This window comes from Oncorhynchus mykiss, chromosome 15 (assembly GCF_013265735.2).
Source record: "Oncorhynchus mykiss isolate Arlee chromosome 15, USDA_OmykA_1.1, whole genome shotgun sequence".
Classification (NCBI taxonomy): Eukaryota; Metazoa; Chordata; class Actinopteri; order Salmoniformes; family Salmonidae; genus Oncorhynchus; species Oncorhynchus mykiss.
The window spans coordinates 20,353,843-20,370,410 of NC_048579.1; the positions used below are offsets into that span (position 1 = coordinate 20,353,843).

Genomic DNA, 16,568 nt, shown 5'->3' on the forward strand with positions numbered 1-16,568 from the left:
TATGAGAATCATAATCCGGTTTTACTTTGTTTGCTCCATGCATATCGAAGTCTATATTCCTTTTTGAACACACGAGAGTCGCCAGAGGCGGTGTGGGTTAACTGACCTTTCACATTAACTGAATGATCCGGTTACACTTGAGTTTGTTTGAATCCAAATGACTAATTAGATTAGGCCTGTGTTCTATGATTGCCGTCAGTGGATCAGTAACTGGATGCAGCGGATCAGAGTTGAGAGGGTTTCGTTTTGTGTTGTTGCTTTTCTCCCCCTCGTTTTGCCAATGCATCATACTGCATCATAATACCCCCCTTGAGCACAATTTCGAGGATTTTTCATCTGTCTCTGGAACGCTGCCCTGAACATTCAGGATAAAGGTCCCTCAGGGTTAGGGTATTGGTCATTCCAGTCAAACTTTACCACTACGTTATATCGTTATAATGTTATATCTCTACCGTTCTGCGATGGTCCCCCAATTAATGTTGCACTGTCCATATTCTACATTGATGTTTTATTGTTATGTCAAAGCCTGTTTGTATAGATACAAGAGTAACCCCACAAAGTGGATGTTACAGATTGGGACAAACGGAACCCAAGGGGAACACTGTTTAGTTTAACCCCCCTCCCCCATCGCATACATACAGCATGTCCTCTATGCTGATGAATGAACAGAGATGGAGATGTGAAGTGTACTTCAACAAGATCCTTTTATTAATCACCGCTATAATATTCCAACATGTTATCCAAGCTTCAAGTGAGACTGCAAAGATCCGTGATCCTACTTCGAGTTGCGTCATCGAGTAAACAATGTTACGTTCCAATAACCACATCGCTGTGAGTCGAAACAATCGCTGAATATAAAACCCCGCCACCGAATACCGGCAGCGAGGGCACTCTCGGGTAATCAATGATTCACTGACCTTGGCTCCACGGTCAACTTTGGACCAATCACAGGGCAATTAGAAGCCCAGGTGAGTGGAAAGGGCTCGGCTGGTCGGCTTTCACTAGCAGTAACGGCGCCCTGGACTTCTCAGTGTGGTGGACCCGGGGCCATGTTTTCCAGCCGAGGTCTCTCTCGCTCTCTCTCTCCCAGCTCTTTCTTTCTCTTCTCCTTCTCTGTCTCTCTCCCTCACTCTGTCTGTCTCTCTCTCTCTCCCAGCTCAGAGAGAACCAGCTGGATAACAAGGAAGCTGTTGTTCTACCCTCGGAGCAACACTGGGGTTGTGGCAGCAGCCCTCCAAGTTCATGGACATAGCCTATAGCTGTCAACACTGTGCTAATTCTGGCCCAACACCATCTGAGAATCAGGGTTGGTGAATTAAACCCGAAGCTGCAGTATGGTGCTCTCTCTTCTCTTCTCTCCTCTCTTTCTTTCTCTCTCTCTCTCTCCGTCCACAGCGGCGCTGGTGTTTTAACACACAAACAATGACAATGAATGTCCTCTAACAGTGAGTGAGCTTATATCAGACCTCAGCTGTACCGCTTAACTGCATGCCTGTCACTTTCTGCAGTACTTCCAACCCGTAAGCAAGGTACTTCTGAGTTTGTATTATTTCGATGTAACTACTTTGTTTAATATATTCTTATTTTTCTGGAATTCATTCTATTTTTAGGACCTATAGCAAAAAATTATACTCATTGTCTGTTGAATGCATTTGAAAGAAAAAGCATGTTAAACACACCCACGTTTGTGAATAATGTTTGTACATTTGACTACAAGGGTCATTGACTCAGTGCCATTCTGTTATTGATTCTCTTACACCTTCTCAATTTCCATCTCTGTCGGTCTCTGGCTTTTCTATGAGGAGACTTTTTTACCTTTATTTATTTATTTACCTTTATTTTTACCTTTATTTAACTAGGCAAGTCAGTTAAGAACAAATTATTATTTACAATGACAGCCTACCCTGGTCAAACCCGATCGACGCTGGGCCAATTGTGTGCCGCCCTATGGGAGTTCCAATCACAGCCGGATGTGATACAGCCTGGATTCAAACCAGGGACTGTAGTGACGCCTCTTGCACTGAGATGCAGTGCCTTAGACCGCTGCGCCACTCGGGAGAACTTACATCTCATGTTTGACTTACTGTACAGTAACTGTCACAGTAAAAAAATAAATCTGAATTCGGTATATACTGTAGGATCTCTTTAACAGAACATTTTATGATTTTGAATGTTGACAGCACACATAAAGACTTAACTTTGCAAGCCAGAGTTAAATAGTTATGCAATCACATGACAGATCATGGAAAAAATAACATTCTTCACTCTGAAAATAACAGATATAAGCTTATTACCTTGTAACTGTAGGCATTCCTAATGTTTACCAGCAAAGCCCTGGTAATTAAGAACTACATCTGGGTTGGAATTAAATCTGATGTCAGTCTCCGAAACCAGGAGGAAGCTGAACAGTCTTGCCATTAAGTACACTTTAGCCGTCAGACGGATTTGCTGATATGTCGCCTATATTTAAAGGTTATTATTACTGATATATTTAATCCCGCAGCAAGAGAGAAAAATTATATCATCTCAGAGGTTTCCATATTTATTATATAGATGTGACTGGCTGCAGAAGAAGACGAGAAAAAAAGCGCTGAAAAAAAGTTTCACATAGTGAAATTTTTACATGTATCAAGCTAAGGTTTACTTAATTAGAACCTCCAGGCAATGCAAGAACCCTTTTTTAAATTCTGTGAATGTTAATATGCTAAATAATGCAAAGCTCCGGCTCTTCAAGCATGAGACACACATCTGGCGGCTTACCATTTAAATTACAGCAAAAAAATGAGAGAGAGAGTGAGAGAGAAAAGAAAAAGGGGAGGAAAAAACACTTCAAAAGTAATTTTCCAAAGGAAAGAAGAATGGAGAAATGTATTACAACCAAATTTAATTTCTTTTTCGATTTTTCATCATGTCTAATTGCATGCATTAGAGCGTTCAGGCTCGGAAGGTTTGGCTTCTTAGATTGTGGGAGATGTGTGTGCAGGGACGTTTCATAAGTCTCTCTCTCTCTCTTTCTCTCTGAGGAAAATCAGCCTCTTAGACTTTGTTGCTTTTGCAAACTCTCCTGACAGAACAACGCAACAACTTTACTACCTGCCTCTGACTACGATCACTACACACCACACATGTGCAGTATGTACCACTGGAAGTGGGAAGAAATATTTGAACAATATTGCAATCATGTGTTGACTGTTTTATTTTAGGAATAATCTACATCATTTTGAAACATGTATTTGGTAATTATATAGTCAATTATGCAGGACTATTTCATTGATTGGTTGCTTAAATTAATGATGTCCTTTTGATTGATAAAAATAGTGATTTAACAAATATTTAAGAGTGCATTTTTTGTAGTATTTTTTTTACATACATTAAATTGTATTTACTTTTTCTTATTTCAGTTACTAGATACTGTATGTGACGAAATGGTGTTAGTCAATATGTAAGTTACCATATATATAATGATATAATGATATTTATATTTTGTGTTTGTAGTTTGTGTGTATAAAATCAGTGTTTCGTCCTACTGTTTACTGACGATTTGAGATATTTTTGCTCAAATACGTTTTTTTAAACAAACTTTTTATTGCTTGTTTTCTTTTTGAACAACCTACCTGGTCAACTCCTACCAGCACTCCTACAGGAAGCAGAACCAGGATAAAAAAATGTATTCATTAAGACATAAATAATGATTTATGGTTACAGTACTTTCTCTCTCTTACTGTTGTTGCCAGATGTGCTTTGCTAATGAAAATAAACATGAATCTTTCTTTTCTTTCTTTCACTCTTATATGACAGGGAAGAACTCCACAGTAGTGGTCCCTGAGAAAATAGAGGAGATGAGAGATCCCTACACAGAGAAAGCAGAGACATGGATGCACTACAAGGTAACAATGTGATTTAGGAAAAATAATGTCTACCCCCCCCCCCCCCCCGACACACACAAATCGTCTCCAGCCCTACACACTCCTCCCGTCGTTATTATCTCAGATTTGTCCAAATATATTTCACACTAACAGGTATTTTTTCGGTCTTCAAAGCCAGGTTTGATCTGCTTGACAAGCCAAAGCAGCTGAAATTCTGTGAAATCAGCAATGCCAGCCAGGCCTTTTTATTGCTCCGAACACGCCTCTGCCTGAGCTACAGAGGACTTAAGCTAAATGAACCAAAGCCTAGTACGTTACCTGCCATACTTTGAAGTGGTAATTACAGAACTACTTTTCTTTGCTGATCTGGCATTGCTGTCTCACGTTCTGCTTTGCTATTGTGCCCTCCTTTGTTGTTGTGATGTTATTGTGGTGACGTTATTGTGGTGATGTTATTGTTGTGATGTTATTGTTGTGATGTTTTGGTTGTGATGTTGTTGTGATGTAATGGTTGTGATGTTGTGGTGTTGTTGTTGTGATGTTGTTGTGATGTTATGGTTGTGAAGTTTTAGTTGTGATGTTTTGGTTGTGATGTTGTTGTGATGTTATGGTTGTGAAGTTATAGTTGTGATGTTGTTGTGATGTTATGGTTGTGAAGTTTTAGTTGTGATGTTTTGGTTGTGATGTTGTTGTGATATGGTTGTGTTGTTGTGGTGATATGGTTGTGATGTTGTTGTTGTGATGTTATGGTTGTGGTGATATGGTTGTGATGTTGTTGTGAAGTTGTGGTTGTGATGCTGTTGTGGTGATATGGTTGTGTTGTTGTGATGTTTTGGTTGTGATGTTGTTGTGATGTAATGGTTGTGATGTTGTGGTGTTGTTGTTGTGATGTTGTTGTGATGTTATGGTTGTGATGTTGTGGTGTTGTTGTTGTGATGTTGTTGTGATGTAATGGTTGTGAAGTTATAGTTGTGATGTTGTTGTGATGTTATGGTTGTGAAGTTTTAGTTGTGATGTTTTGGTTGTGATGTTGTTGTGATATGGTTGTGTTGTTGTGGTGATATGGTTGTGATGTTGTTGTGATGTTATGGTTGTGAAGTTTTAGTTGTGATGTTTTGGTTGTGATGTTGTTGTGATATGGTTGTGTTGTTGTGGTGATATGGTTGTGATGTTGTTGTTGTGATGTTATGGTTGTGGTGATATGGTTGTGATGTTGTTGTGAAGTTGTGGTTGTGATGCTGTTGTGGTGATATGGTTGTGATGTTGTGGTTGTGATGTTGTTTGTGATGTTGTTGTGATGTGGTAGTTGTTGTAGCAGATGATGCATAAACACCACATAAGCTAATATCCACCTCACACTCTTCCCAAGCTTTTATTCCTCAAGCTCCCCTCTACAGCCGCGTTACAAGTGGCTCTTAGTCTCCAGACGGCCAATAATCAGCACTGCTGACCTCTTAAATGAATAAGTTTGTTGATATGAGGTGTTCTTTTTTCTGAAGCCACAAAGCTGCAGGGTTTTAAACGCTGCTAACTCTGTCAAATGTCACCCGGTTGAAGCCAGTTGTCTAATGATTAAGTGCGGTGATCTCAAACCTGCCCCAACCTGGGCGCGGGGGATCAAATTTCAGCCCCCTCTCAACCTACGGTGCCTGGCTAATTAAAATGTATTTTCTCCAGGCGACCACTTCAGCCCAGAGGGCAGGAATCGCAGTGGAAAATCTGGCTCTTAAGATATTGCATTAAATGTATTGTAGAGACACCAGAGAACATTGTGGTTTATATGTCTCCTGTGTTTTTTCTCCTCTCCTCTCCTCTCCTCTCCTCTTCTCTCTCTCTCTCTCTCTCTCTCTCTAAATCTCTCTCTCTCTCTCTCTCTCTCTCCACCTTTTTTATTGTGATCATCACTCTGGAATTCACACTTTCTTTGGCAAAGATTGCACTATGAAAACCAATGGGGCTTTTATAGGGGCCTTACCCTATTTACTACATCCTGGGCACAGTTCTCACAGGTGGAGGAGAGCGAGAGAGACGGAAGGATATTTTTCAAACAAGGGAGCTGATTAACATAATCAGGAAGTATTTCACAACTTCTAGCTAGCAGACAGCCTAAGCCCACCCAAGGGCAAGGCAGCACTAGTTGACAGGACAAGGTAAAGCAAGCCGTTAACACGTTGCCGGGCTTAACATATAATATCAGGCGCTGAAGTACCTCTGCAGGTGAAATATTTAAAACCCACTTCCTACCATTATGACTGTGTTTACACCAGTCCACGACTAGTGTAAATAACAGCAACATCTGCCCTATACGTTCTGCTGCATTTCTCCATCTACGCCTTGTTTCTCCCTCATCAAAGTTGCTCCTCTCCAGATATGTGTTATTTGGGTGTCATTCAGTTCTGAGACTGGAAGAGAACAGTGGCTCAAAAGTGTGATGCACTGTCTCCATGTGATCCCCAGATAGATCGGGGCCCGTTTCCTGCTCTGCCTGCTTTGATTACAAACGACATCCGCATGTGTTGTGCCCCCCCCCAATTTGTGCTCTCCCCAACAGAAGAAGCCAATCAACAAGATAAATAGCTCGAGCGCCCATGTAAGAGGGAGCGCGGCACCTCCACCGCTTCTGCAGGGCCAGGCTGACAAACAGGAGACAGCAGCTCCGGCTGCAGCATCATCGGAGAAGAGGGAGAATCTCTGGGCTAAGGAGATGGAGGAGTATACGTTCTCCCTACAGTAAGTCTCACCACTCATTATACAACTTCCAGTCGCAGCACGGAGGAAATGTGTGTGAGGACAGCTTTTTGCCTCGCAGAAACGGGGCCGCGATAGCCCCATTTTAGCGCAGAATGTCTCGGTAATAACTACTATAGAAACGATGGCACACTCACACATCTTAGGTAGTGCATTGTGAAGAAGACCCATTTTTATTTTTTTAGGGGGTGGATCAGCTTTAATATTGCAAATAGATTGTGGTTTCTATCAAAGTAATTGTTTGCATCATTTCCAGTCCCCCATATATATTTTTTTATATCTTTGTTTATAAAAAGTGAGTGCCGATATCTCCAACCCCATCGTGGTTATGTATCTCCCCTGGTGCTATGGGGTAAGATCTTTAAAAGGGGTACGCATGGCAACATTGGCTCATCACAGATACCTCTGTCACTGTGTGGTTAGTTGTTTTTCAATTCCCCTGCAATACAAAACTGAATAAGAGGGTTGGGCAAATGTTTTCTCTTTATTGTGGCCTACAGCATTTGATTTGAATGAGAAAACAGGGGTGTATCAAGCACAAACAGCCCAGGATACACATGGTATAAAACACCTCCGCCAAACACGTCTGAGAAAAAAATACTTTCATAGAGTATTAAAATAATATAAAGTGAGTATTGCTTATTTCAACGGGAAACAAAGTTTTGCAGGTATTTGTTTTTATTTGAGATTTGAGAACATAAATGAATACAAGGCGAATCTGCAACCATCACAATGAGGGGGAAAGCCTCACGCTCTCAGGGGATTAAAAAGGGGCCTGTGTTTCCTCATTTCAGAGTAGTTTGTAATTTATAGCTTCCGGTGGCATATTAAACAAGATCAGAGACTACACTCTGGCATCTCCCGAACACACCAGGGGAATTAAAATCATTACCACGACAACAAAAATGAAGCCACAAACATGACGACACAATGCTAAGTGAAGGAAGAGAAAAGCACATAATGATTCTAACTTGTATGGGCAGACTATACGACGGGAAACATTTAAAGTGTGTTTTACTTTTACTTTGGGACACTTGGTTGATTATTCAAGATGTGTTAAGCTGTGGAACATATTACAATTTTGCCTTTATGCCCTATAATGAACTAAAGCCTTAGAAAGCTACTCCCATATTTATTACGTTTTAAGACCGAGCTCAAACTTCAAGCAGAGCTCACTCGTCCTACATTACATCTGTTCATCACAGCAATCAGAGGCACTGATGTTGTCTTTCCTCAATATCCCAAACAGTCCTGCAGTGCTTTTTGAGTTACGCTGGGCATGTCTAGCACCTGAGGACTGTATGGGGAACAAGCATACGGGGATACTGGTATTGTTTTATTCACCATTCCACTCTTCTTACTGTAATGATGTCATCTGTGATGCCGTGTGCTGGAGCTCTGTGTTCTATTCAGAATTTCTGGATTCATATTGGGGTGATTGAGGGATATTACTGCCATCTAGAGAACCACGAGAGACTGAGCCCATTGATGAGAGCCTTGTTTTTAGGGCAAATCAGATATACACACCGCGCTCACACTGGCTACTGTGAACAACGTTCAAAACATACTGTATTTTCAGGTTGCAACTAACCTCAAGATTCTTATCCTCTTGACCATAGCCTATTTGGTTTATGAAGGTATCTTGATGAAGCTCAAACAATATTACCAGGAATATCATTACCATATCAAATTGCAAATCATATGCCAATATTGAACTTTCCTTTAAGATAATACACAATGCTGGATATTAATTCAACAAGAATGTAATTTACCCACACAAGAGCAAACACGCCGTGCATTATCGCTAACAAGAACTAGAGAATAAAGTCTTCCCTAAGATGAACCACTCTACTGCTTCTAACGAGGTAGAAATCAGTAACACCTTCTGGCAGATGATAAAAGACATTGAATGTTGTGTATTGTACATAATATAGCGGGCCTACATAAATAATGTTTTCCATTTGAAGTTTTAGCTCTATGGGGCAGTATCTGGTTCAACCCTCTCTTTCTTGGAGTTTTGATTATATTCCCCTCTCAGTTTTATCCCCTTCGATTTGCATATCAAAACGTAAAAAGGTATTAGTTGCCAACCTCAAATGCAACTCATCCCAAAACATACGTCGCTGCACGATAATAACCGTTAACCATGAATTACAATTTCAAAGGAAAACACAATGCTCTTCAGTGCAAGTATTGACAATAACAGACAATTCCCCGCAAATAAAAAGGCAGGAATTTCCTGCTCAGTTGATATCTGTTTGAAGAAACATGAAAGACACTCGCCGACCCTTCCACCTTATTTGATGTCTGCGAGTGGAGACTTCTTAAGCACCTTTCTCAAAAGAATGTGAGTGAATAAAATCAAAGTGTTTGATTAGTGTTGTAATTTGATATGGCCAATTGGCTACTGGATACCACTGCAACAACTTTTACTAAGGTAAACATATTTGAACGGACTACTATAGCCTACTGTACTGACCGATAAACAATGTAACAATCCAACAAAGCATTTTAAAGTCAATGGTGATCTGTATTTTTAGGACTTTTCTGATTCCAAATAAAATAGGAAATGAACAGGAAAGTGGTAGCTGCATTTACATGTATCTTTAACAGCCTCTTATTACCAACTTTAGTGGGCCGCGCAAACTCCTCCTGATTTCATTGTAGTGGGTTTTGGTGTAATCTGTTGTGGGAGGAGTTGCCTTTTTATCTGTTAGGAAAGTTTTCATTGGATTTGTGAAACCCAACTTGAACTTTAAGATGATAACAGTACTTGAAGTTTAAACTGTGACCTCTACACATGAGCACCTCTAATAATATTAAAGACCCAATCAGCATTGACACAAGGGGCCAGTACTCATGAGGAGCCAGTACTCAGGAGAAGCCAGTAGTCATGAGGAGCCAGTACTCATAAGGGGCCAGTACTCATTAGTCAACTATATTGGTCTGGAGGACTATAGGTCATTACAGAAAACATATTTGTTCACAATCATCTGTCCCTCAAATGTGTTTTGCTTTCCCCCTCTGTTTGTGCATTAATTAGACTGCCGAGTGTGTCGCAGCAATGGTATCCAACTAAATATTTTTTTCTCTCGTTTTGGGGAAACCTGTTTTAATCAAACTCACTCTCACATAACAATTAGATCTAATTAGCCCAATTATCAAGACTCTAATTACACTGAAATGTACCCCCTAAATCTCATATCAATTATATCTGTGACTTTTCTGTTAGAGAAAGGGAGAAAGATAAGACAAAGTGTAGCGACACCCTTCGCCTCCAGAGGCCACAGGATGATGCAAGTATCCCCACAGTAGATTCAGTCCATGCTGAAACTGGTAGAGGAGAAGCTCTACTGTCTGATAGCATTGTGTATGTCTCCTTATCGCTCGTTTGGATTTTGCACTGTCACATACTGTAATAGAGGATTGTTTCGACTTCAGTTTTATTTCTGTCGCAAATAATGAATTCCGACATTTTGAAGAATTACTGTTATGTGCAGCTTTAGAAATTAGGTCGGTTCTGTTGAATCGATTTTTGGTATTTGAACTGTAGTAATCATTAATTTAAAGGCATCTCTCTCATGGGTGGTCAGAGGCCTTAATGCTTTCTAAGGTTTTTATGATCCATCAGAGCATAGTTGACCCAGTGCAGTCTCTCTCTGTTCTGGTACCTTATCTTCCATTAGCTTCCTTCCATTCATTCAGTCTACCATTTGGTGTTGTGCTGCACTGTTGCAGCACAACACCAAATGCTGCATGCTGCAGTCCATAGGGCATACGGGGGAAATCGTAGAAAATCTGTTTTGTTCCTCTGTGAGACTCGGAACCCTAACAGTTCTCATTGTGGCATTCCGTGGAGTCACCAGGAAGTCGGGAACACAGTGACCTACTTTCCCCTCCAGCCTGATGGGTTGGAGATCCACACTTCCCTTCCACCCGTTCCCCGGCAGGGCTTGGCAAGGCGCCGCTTGAGTCCCTGCCTCTCCGGCTGTGTGTGTGACGACGAGAGGGGCTGGCCAAATACCGCCAGGTCACGAATCGACGACGCTCACCTGTTGGCGGGGTAGGGGGCAAGCCCCTCTCTCCCTCTGTCGGCAACGCCGCTCTGATTTTGGAAAGAAAAATAAAATAAGTATTTTTTTCTATGCCTGTCTGTTTGGAAATGGCTATGAAAACACATTGTGCTTTGTTATGGGTTGGTTATCTAAATATTGCACTGAAGTGCATCGCTGATTTGACAGCGCATTGACAAAAAAGACTAGTGCACACTGATGTAAACAACAACCAGAGAGGAACGCCTGGAACCTGAAAGAGAGAGAAGGAGAGAGCGAGAACCACCTGAAACAACAACAACCTTCCTCAACGATCCCACATACTGCGCTACTCTAATCCAGAACCCAGCAGGGGTCAATCAAATCTGATGTAATGCTCGGTGGAGTTGTGGGTAGAGGTGACGAGCGGTCACCCACCACAGGTTCCCAGAGCCCTTTCCTGCATCCGTGGCCTGGGAGCACATGTTGCCTTCACCCCTCCGGGTCGCGCTAAATGTTGCTCCCACTTCAAGGAAATCAGCGCTGTCAGCTTTCTAACAGGCAGGTCCCTGCCCTGATGCCATTTGCTCGTCCCTGGCAAAGTGGGCATACGATCAGAGAAAGGCCCTCCTAGGCCTGGCAAGTCTGGTATCGTCTGGTCTGGGTCAGTGAGCTGTGTTTCCCACATCCCCTTTATGGGGCCTTGGAGAGAGAAAGAGAGAGACGGAGAAAGAGAGAGGAGATGTTCACAGTGCACAGAGGGCAGGGGCAAAGGTGAGGCTGCTCTGCCACTCTTTTCCAGTTCATTTGTCTTCACATGTTAACTGAATGACATGAACACTGAAAAATATTGCCAAGTCAATAAACATCTTGAAAAAGTTTGACTCATTCCAGTAGTTTTCCCAAAATAGTTTTTAAAACAATAAATGATGCTTGGATGGAAGTGACTTTTATAAGACAGAGACATACTGACTAATGTACTGTAGTACAAACATACAGAACACACTCTCCTTGTACAAATAAACACGGGATCCTGATTTCCATTAGAACAACATTGCTGACGAGTTGCTCTTCTAATAAGCTGACAGGCTGTAACCGTCTGACAGACATATTTGTATTTCTAAATATGACGTTGGCCGACCATTTTGGGTATTGTCAATTTTAGCCAAAGCACACTGTCTGAATCATTGCTGTCCGACTGACCTGTTGTTACCTTTCCCTGTTCTCTGGGTAGTCATTGGATTCAATTATTTGCATAGGCAATGGCATGTGTGGCAATCGCTATGTTTGTAGGGTAGACTATTCCAGCGTCCTTTCCCCACACCAGTCTTTTACGTGAGTGCATGAGCTTTGTCGGTATGGGCTGGGTCGCTATTGTCAGTCTCACCCTTCGTTGGCTGGCCCATTCCCAGTGTAAATCCTGTGCCTGACACACACACACTCTGGAGGTTTCTGTGGGCCTGGAGCCCCATGGCTCTGGGATTACAGTCTGCCAGTGGGCCCTGATGGAAGGATGCAGTCTTAGTTGGCCAATCATCACCACCACCCCCATCTCCTACCTACACCCCCCCCCCCCCCCCATCCCTTACCTCTACCACAACCTTCCCCTACCTACACTCCCTAACCCAGAACATCAACCATCACCACCTTCCCCTACCTACACCCCCCCCCCCCCCCCCCCCCCCCCTAACCCTGAACGTGTGGTGAGATAAGAGAGCGAGAAAGTGAGAGAACGAGAGTGGAGCATGATGGAGCCTTGAGACACTAACATGCCTGCTGGGAGCGTGTGCAGTGGCATGTGGGGTAGCGTGATGTGCAACCTGCCTGGTGCAGAGAAGAGCCTCACACATGCATGCTGGGAGTGCAGCAGTTCTTGTTGCTCCTCTCTCTATCTCACTCTCTTTCTCTCTCTCTCTCTCTCTCTCTCTCTCTCTCTGGTGACAATGTCCTGCAGTTATGAAGACAAGGTCACGAGTAGAATGAAACTACCATGTTAAATACTGATGCAATTCTCAGGAGGCTTCTTGGGGCCTCCCAGTGTACATCACCCAAATAGATCTCTCCAGAGCACTTGTGATTAGTTGTTTCCCCTGCCATAATCAGAGGGGTTATTAAACTGCAGCGATACCACACCGCAAAGCATTGGATTGTTTTTTAAAGGTCAGAATTATACTGAGGTGATGGAAAACAACCTGCTTTGGGATGCTAAGTGCTGTGTTTATAGAGGGGGAGAATAAGGGTAGCCCCTTTGGTTTGTTGATCCCAGGTGCATGCGAATCCTAATGTTTCCACCGCTATTTATGGTTCGCTATGGGACCCGTCCATTTCCATGTTTTAATCCTAAATCCATCAAGTCTATAAAAAGGCCACATGTTGCATTTTGGGTTGAAAAACAGGGAAGAATGGCTACCTCATGTAAACAGGCAGGCCTGTTCTCATGAACGAGGCCAAAACACGTTTCGGGGGGATATTTGGCTTGGGTAGAACCTTCCTCTGACTACCCTTTCTCTCTGCCAGTTCTTTAGCAATATTACAGTGCTAGCGTTTCATTGGTTCTCCTACACTTGCCTTGCATGTAAGAGCCTCCTCCTCGCATTAAAAAAGGCCCAGGCAGCTATTAGTCAAACAAGGCCTCCTAATTAAGTGGAACATATTTTTTCACTACTTTTGATTAGGTTAGAGAGCCCAGGCTCCCAGTCCCTCTCAGCTGCAAATAATTCTGATAATTTGGCAGTACAGGCATTATGCTATTCTAATTATATGATGTACTCCAATTCTACAGCTGAGTCACGATGCCATAATTCTCTTTACTATACCCCAAATACCTACTGCTTTCCCATTTTCTCAATGAAACTCATTTATGTGTATCTTGCTTTGCCAGTGTCCTGGAAATGGGGCAACATATAAAACTGAAGATGTTAAGGTAATTGTAGGGGTTGGGAGAAAAAGAAAACAATGTTAAGTTAAACCTCGAGAAAATTGAGCACATTTTAAAAATAACAAATAAAACTTCTCATAAGATGATACCAAGATGACTTAATTAACCGAAAGCCTCGGTTATGGCCTCGCGGGCATGCTGTTGTGGGCTTTTTTACGTCCCTTTTTTTGGCTGCTTTTGGAAAAATACCACCACTGCTGGACCATATGATTATCATTTAATATATCATATGGGAGAGAGTGTATTTGGGATTTTCACTTTGTTTCTGTTAAGAGGTTTCATAGCTTCCTGCTTGACTTCATCCCACCTGCTCCAGATTTTTACATGCCAAGATTGTTCAATCTATTACAGATACTTCTACCTCAGAAGTAGAAACACCTAGATATTTCTAGTGATAACTATTTGTGTACACAGTGATGTAGTGTTGTCCCATGGCTTGCAGAGTTACCTCCTCCCTATTGACCCAGGGGACACGGCACACAGTGACAGTGATGCCAGCCTGACTACAATATTGTCCCTAGTTAATTGTCAGCAGCATTAGAAAGGTCAGGCTGTTGGAATCACATAGTGCCCCTCGCTGCTTTGATTGAAGCATTCATTCCCAGCTCGTGTTTTACCAGGAAGTGTTTTTTTAAAGCTATCAAGGGTCAGATTAACTAGGTGACTTTCTCTCTCTCCTACAGATGTAGGATCTTAATTTGACCTATATTGTCACAGTAAAATAATCCTGCAGCAACAGGATTTTAATATTTAGTCCATAATGTTGCTTGATAGGTGGTTAGGCTATTAGCTGTACAAAAGTAGGTTACATGAAAAGTGCAGTACTGTTAATATAACTGTGTGTGAGTGTGGGTTTTCAGTGCATTTATGTAAATCACAAAGCTCACCTGCATTTCCTGCTAAATGTTTCAGCAACAAAAGAGTGATCAAATTAAGGTCCAACATCTGTAGGCCAGGTTTAGTCTGCTGTCAATTATAGATAACAATCTTAGTTTACTGTCACTGTAGAAAATAAATGCTGTTCTACTGCGCCTGTGTGTGTGTGTGCAATGAGCTGCAGTGGTGTTGAGGAGCATATGCACCCTTCACTGTGTGACGACCCTTAACTTAAGAAAAAAGCCCATCAGCTGCTGAGGAGGAGACAGTCATGTCTTGTCTCTCTCTCACTTCAAAGAACCAGGTACTGTAACTCAGTGCAGTGCAGGCCTGTGAAATCCTCCTTGAAGTTCAGGCACGCTTTGGATGTGTTGTGTAAAACACGTCGCTATAAAGAAGACATACACTGTGATATTGCTAATCCCGCGATTTACCATCAATCACCAAAAAAGCACAGCTCTCTTTCCACCACTCAGCGGCTTGACGCTCGCTTTAAGTGAGACTGCTTGAGTAAAAAACATAGAGAGAGACGGAAGGAGAGGGAGCATGCTTGCTTTTTTTGAAAACTGGGAGTTAGGAAGATACTTTGACTTTGAAGATATTTGCCTGTAAATCTTGTAAAGTGAGTGTAGCTGCTGCACCAGTGGAGCATAAAAGCTTGAGTGTTAATTTATGCATGTATTCTCTAATACACTGCAGTGGAGCAGCAGGCCCGTGTGTAATGTGTGTGGTTGGGGCCCTTAAGTGGAAGTGACATAGGACTTTGGTTCCAGGATGGTATTATTACATTCTTAGCTGGTTTTTGCTCAAATACCTTTGAAAACCCATGTTGTCCTCAGTTGTAAGCTATAGAAGCTGATTGGAAATCGGTCTGTATATGGTTTGCCATTATGTCAGACAAACCTTCTGAAACGCAAAGGAAAAACAGTTCCCTTGTCCTGGCCTTGCTTACAGAACATAGAATGTAAACAAGGATGATATGTCATTTTTTTTTGTCAGTCCTATCTTTCCACTTTGCTTAAAAACTCCAGTATTTTTGACTTACGTCACCGATATGCATTCAGCGTGTGAAGAAACAATAACATTATGGGGCATTTGCCGAACTGTCTAGCTAGCGTTTCTTTTAAAAAATACATCTGCAGATAAGAATCCGTTCCCCAACAATGGGGCTTCAGAAAAAAGTGGTTTTGGTACATTTACAAAACAATGCCCATGCCCCCCCCCCCCCCCCCCCCCCAGAAAAAAAGTGACAGCAAATAACTTAATCCTACAATAAATGATGAATCTGGTCTTTAAGTGGCCCCAGATTTAGCCTTAACTGATGGGAAGGGGGGATATTTCTCAGGGTTACCTTCTTTCGTGCTCCCACCCCTGCAGCCATCTCCGCATAAATCAGCTTTAAACTCCACGCCACACTGTCTCCCTGCAGTACTGCCATCATTACCCATGCCAACCTAAAGGCTTAATACCTGTCCCTACTCGCTGCTTACTTTATAATATTTTGATATTTTTAAAGAGCATGGCGTTCATGTCCGTGGTATATCATATATGTAGAGAGAGATGCTCTCTTGTAACATTCAACTGGAGAGGGGTGTGTTGCAAATTTATCCAGATTTTAGTTGAAGCTATATGATTTTATTCATGGAGAGTTGTTTCCGATTATTGGTGTATGCAATGCTAATCTTTTTTGAAAACTGAGAAATAAACTACAATGAACTCCAATTAAAATAAACTGGGGAAAAAAAATAATATATATATGGACATTCCCCTCCAACATTGTTTTAGAGAATTTTGTAGTACGTCCAACTGGCCTCACAACCACAGACCACGTGTAACCATGCCAGCCCAGGACCTCCACATCCGGCTTCTTCACCTGTGGGATCGTCTGAGACCAGCCACCCGGACAGCTGATGAAACTGAGGAGTATTTTTTGTCTGTAATAAAGCCCTTTTGTGGGGAAAAAGTGGGTGTGCCTGGCTACCAAGTGGGTGGGCCTATGCCCTCCCAGGCCCACCCATAGCTGCACCCCTGCCTAATCCATAGATTAGGATCTAATGAATTCATTTCAAATAACTGATTTCCTTATATGAATTATAACTGAAATTGTTG

General features: G+C 42.1%; 1 protein-coding gene across 1 annotated transcript in view; it reads left to right on the top strand.

Annotated features, from left to right (window-relative positions):
* Positions 1–16,568, top strand: part of ofcc1 (orofacial cleft 1 candidate 1) — a 112,111-nt gene that overhangs the window by 45,196 nt on the left and 50,347 nt on the right. The window contains exons 15-16 of the mRNA XM_036944035.1: positions 3,799–3,887; positions 6,418–6,596. Of these exons, the coding sequence (XP_036799930.1) occupies positions 3,799–3,887; positions 6,418–6,596 (268 nt within the window). The remainder of the gene's footprint in view (positions 1–3,798; positions 3,888–6,417; positions 6,597–16,568) is intronic.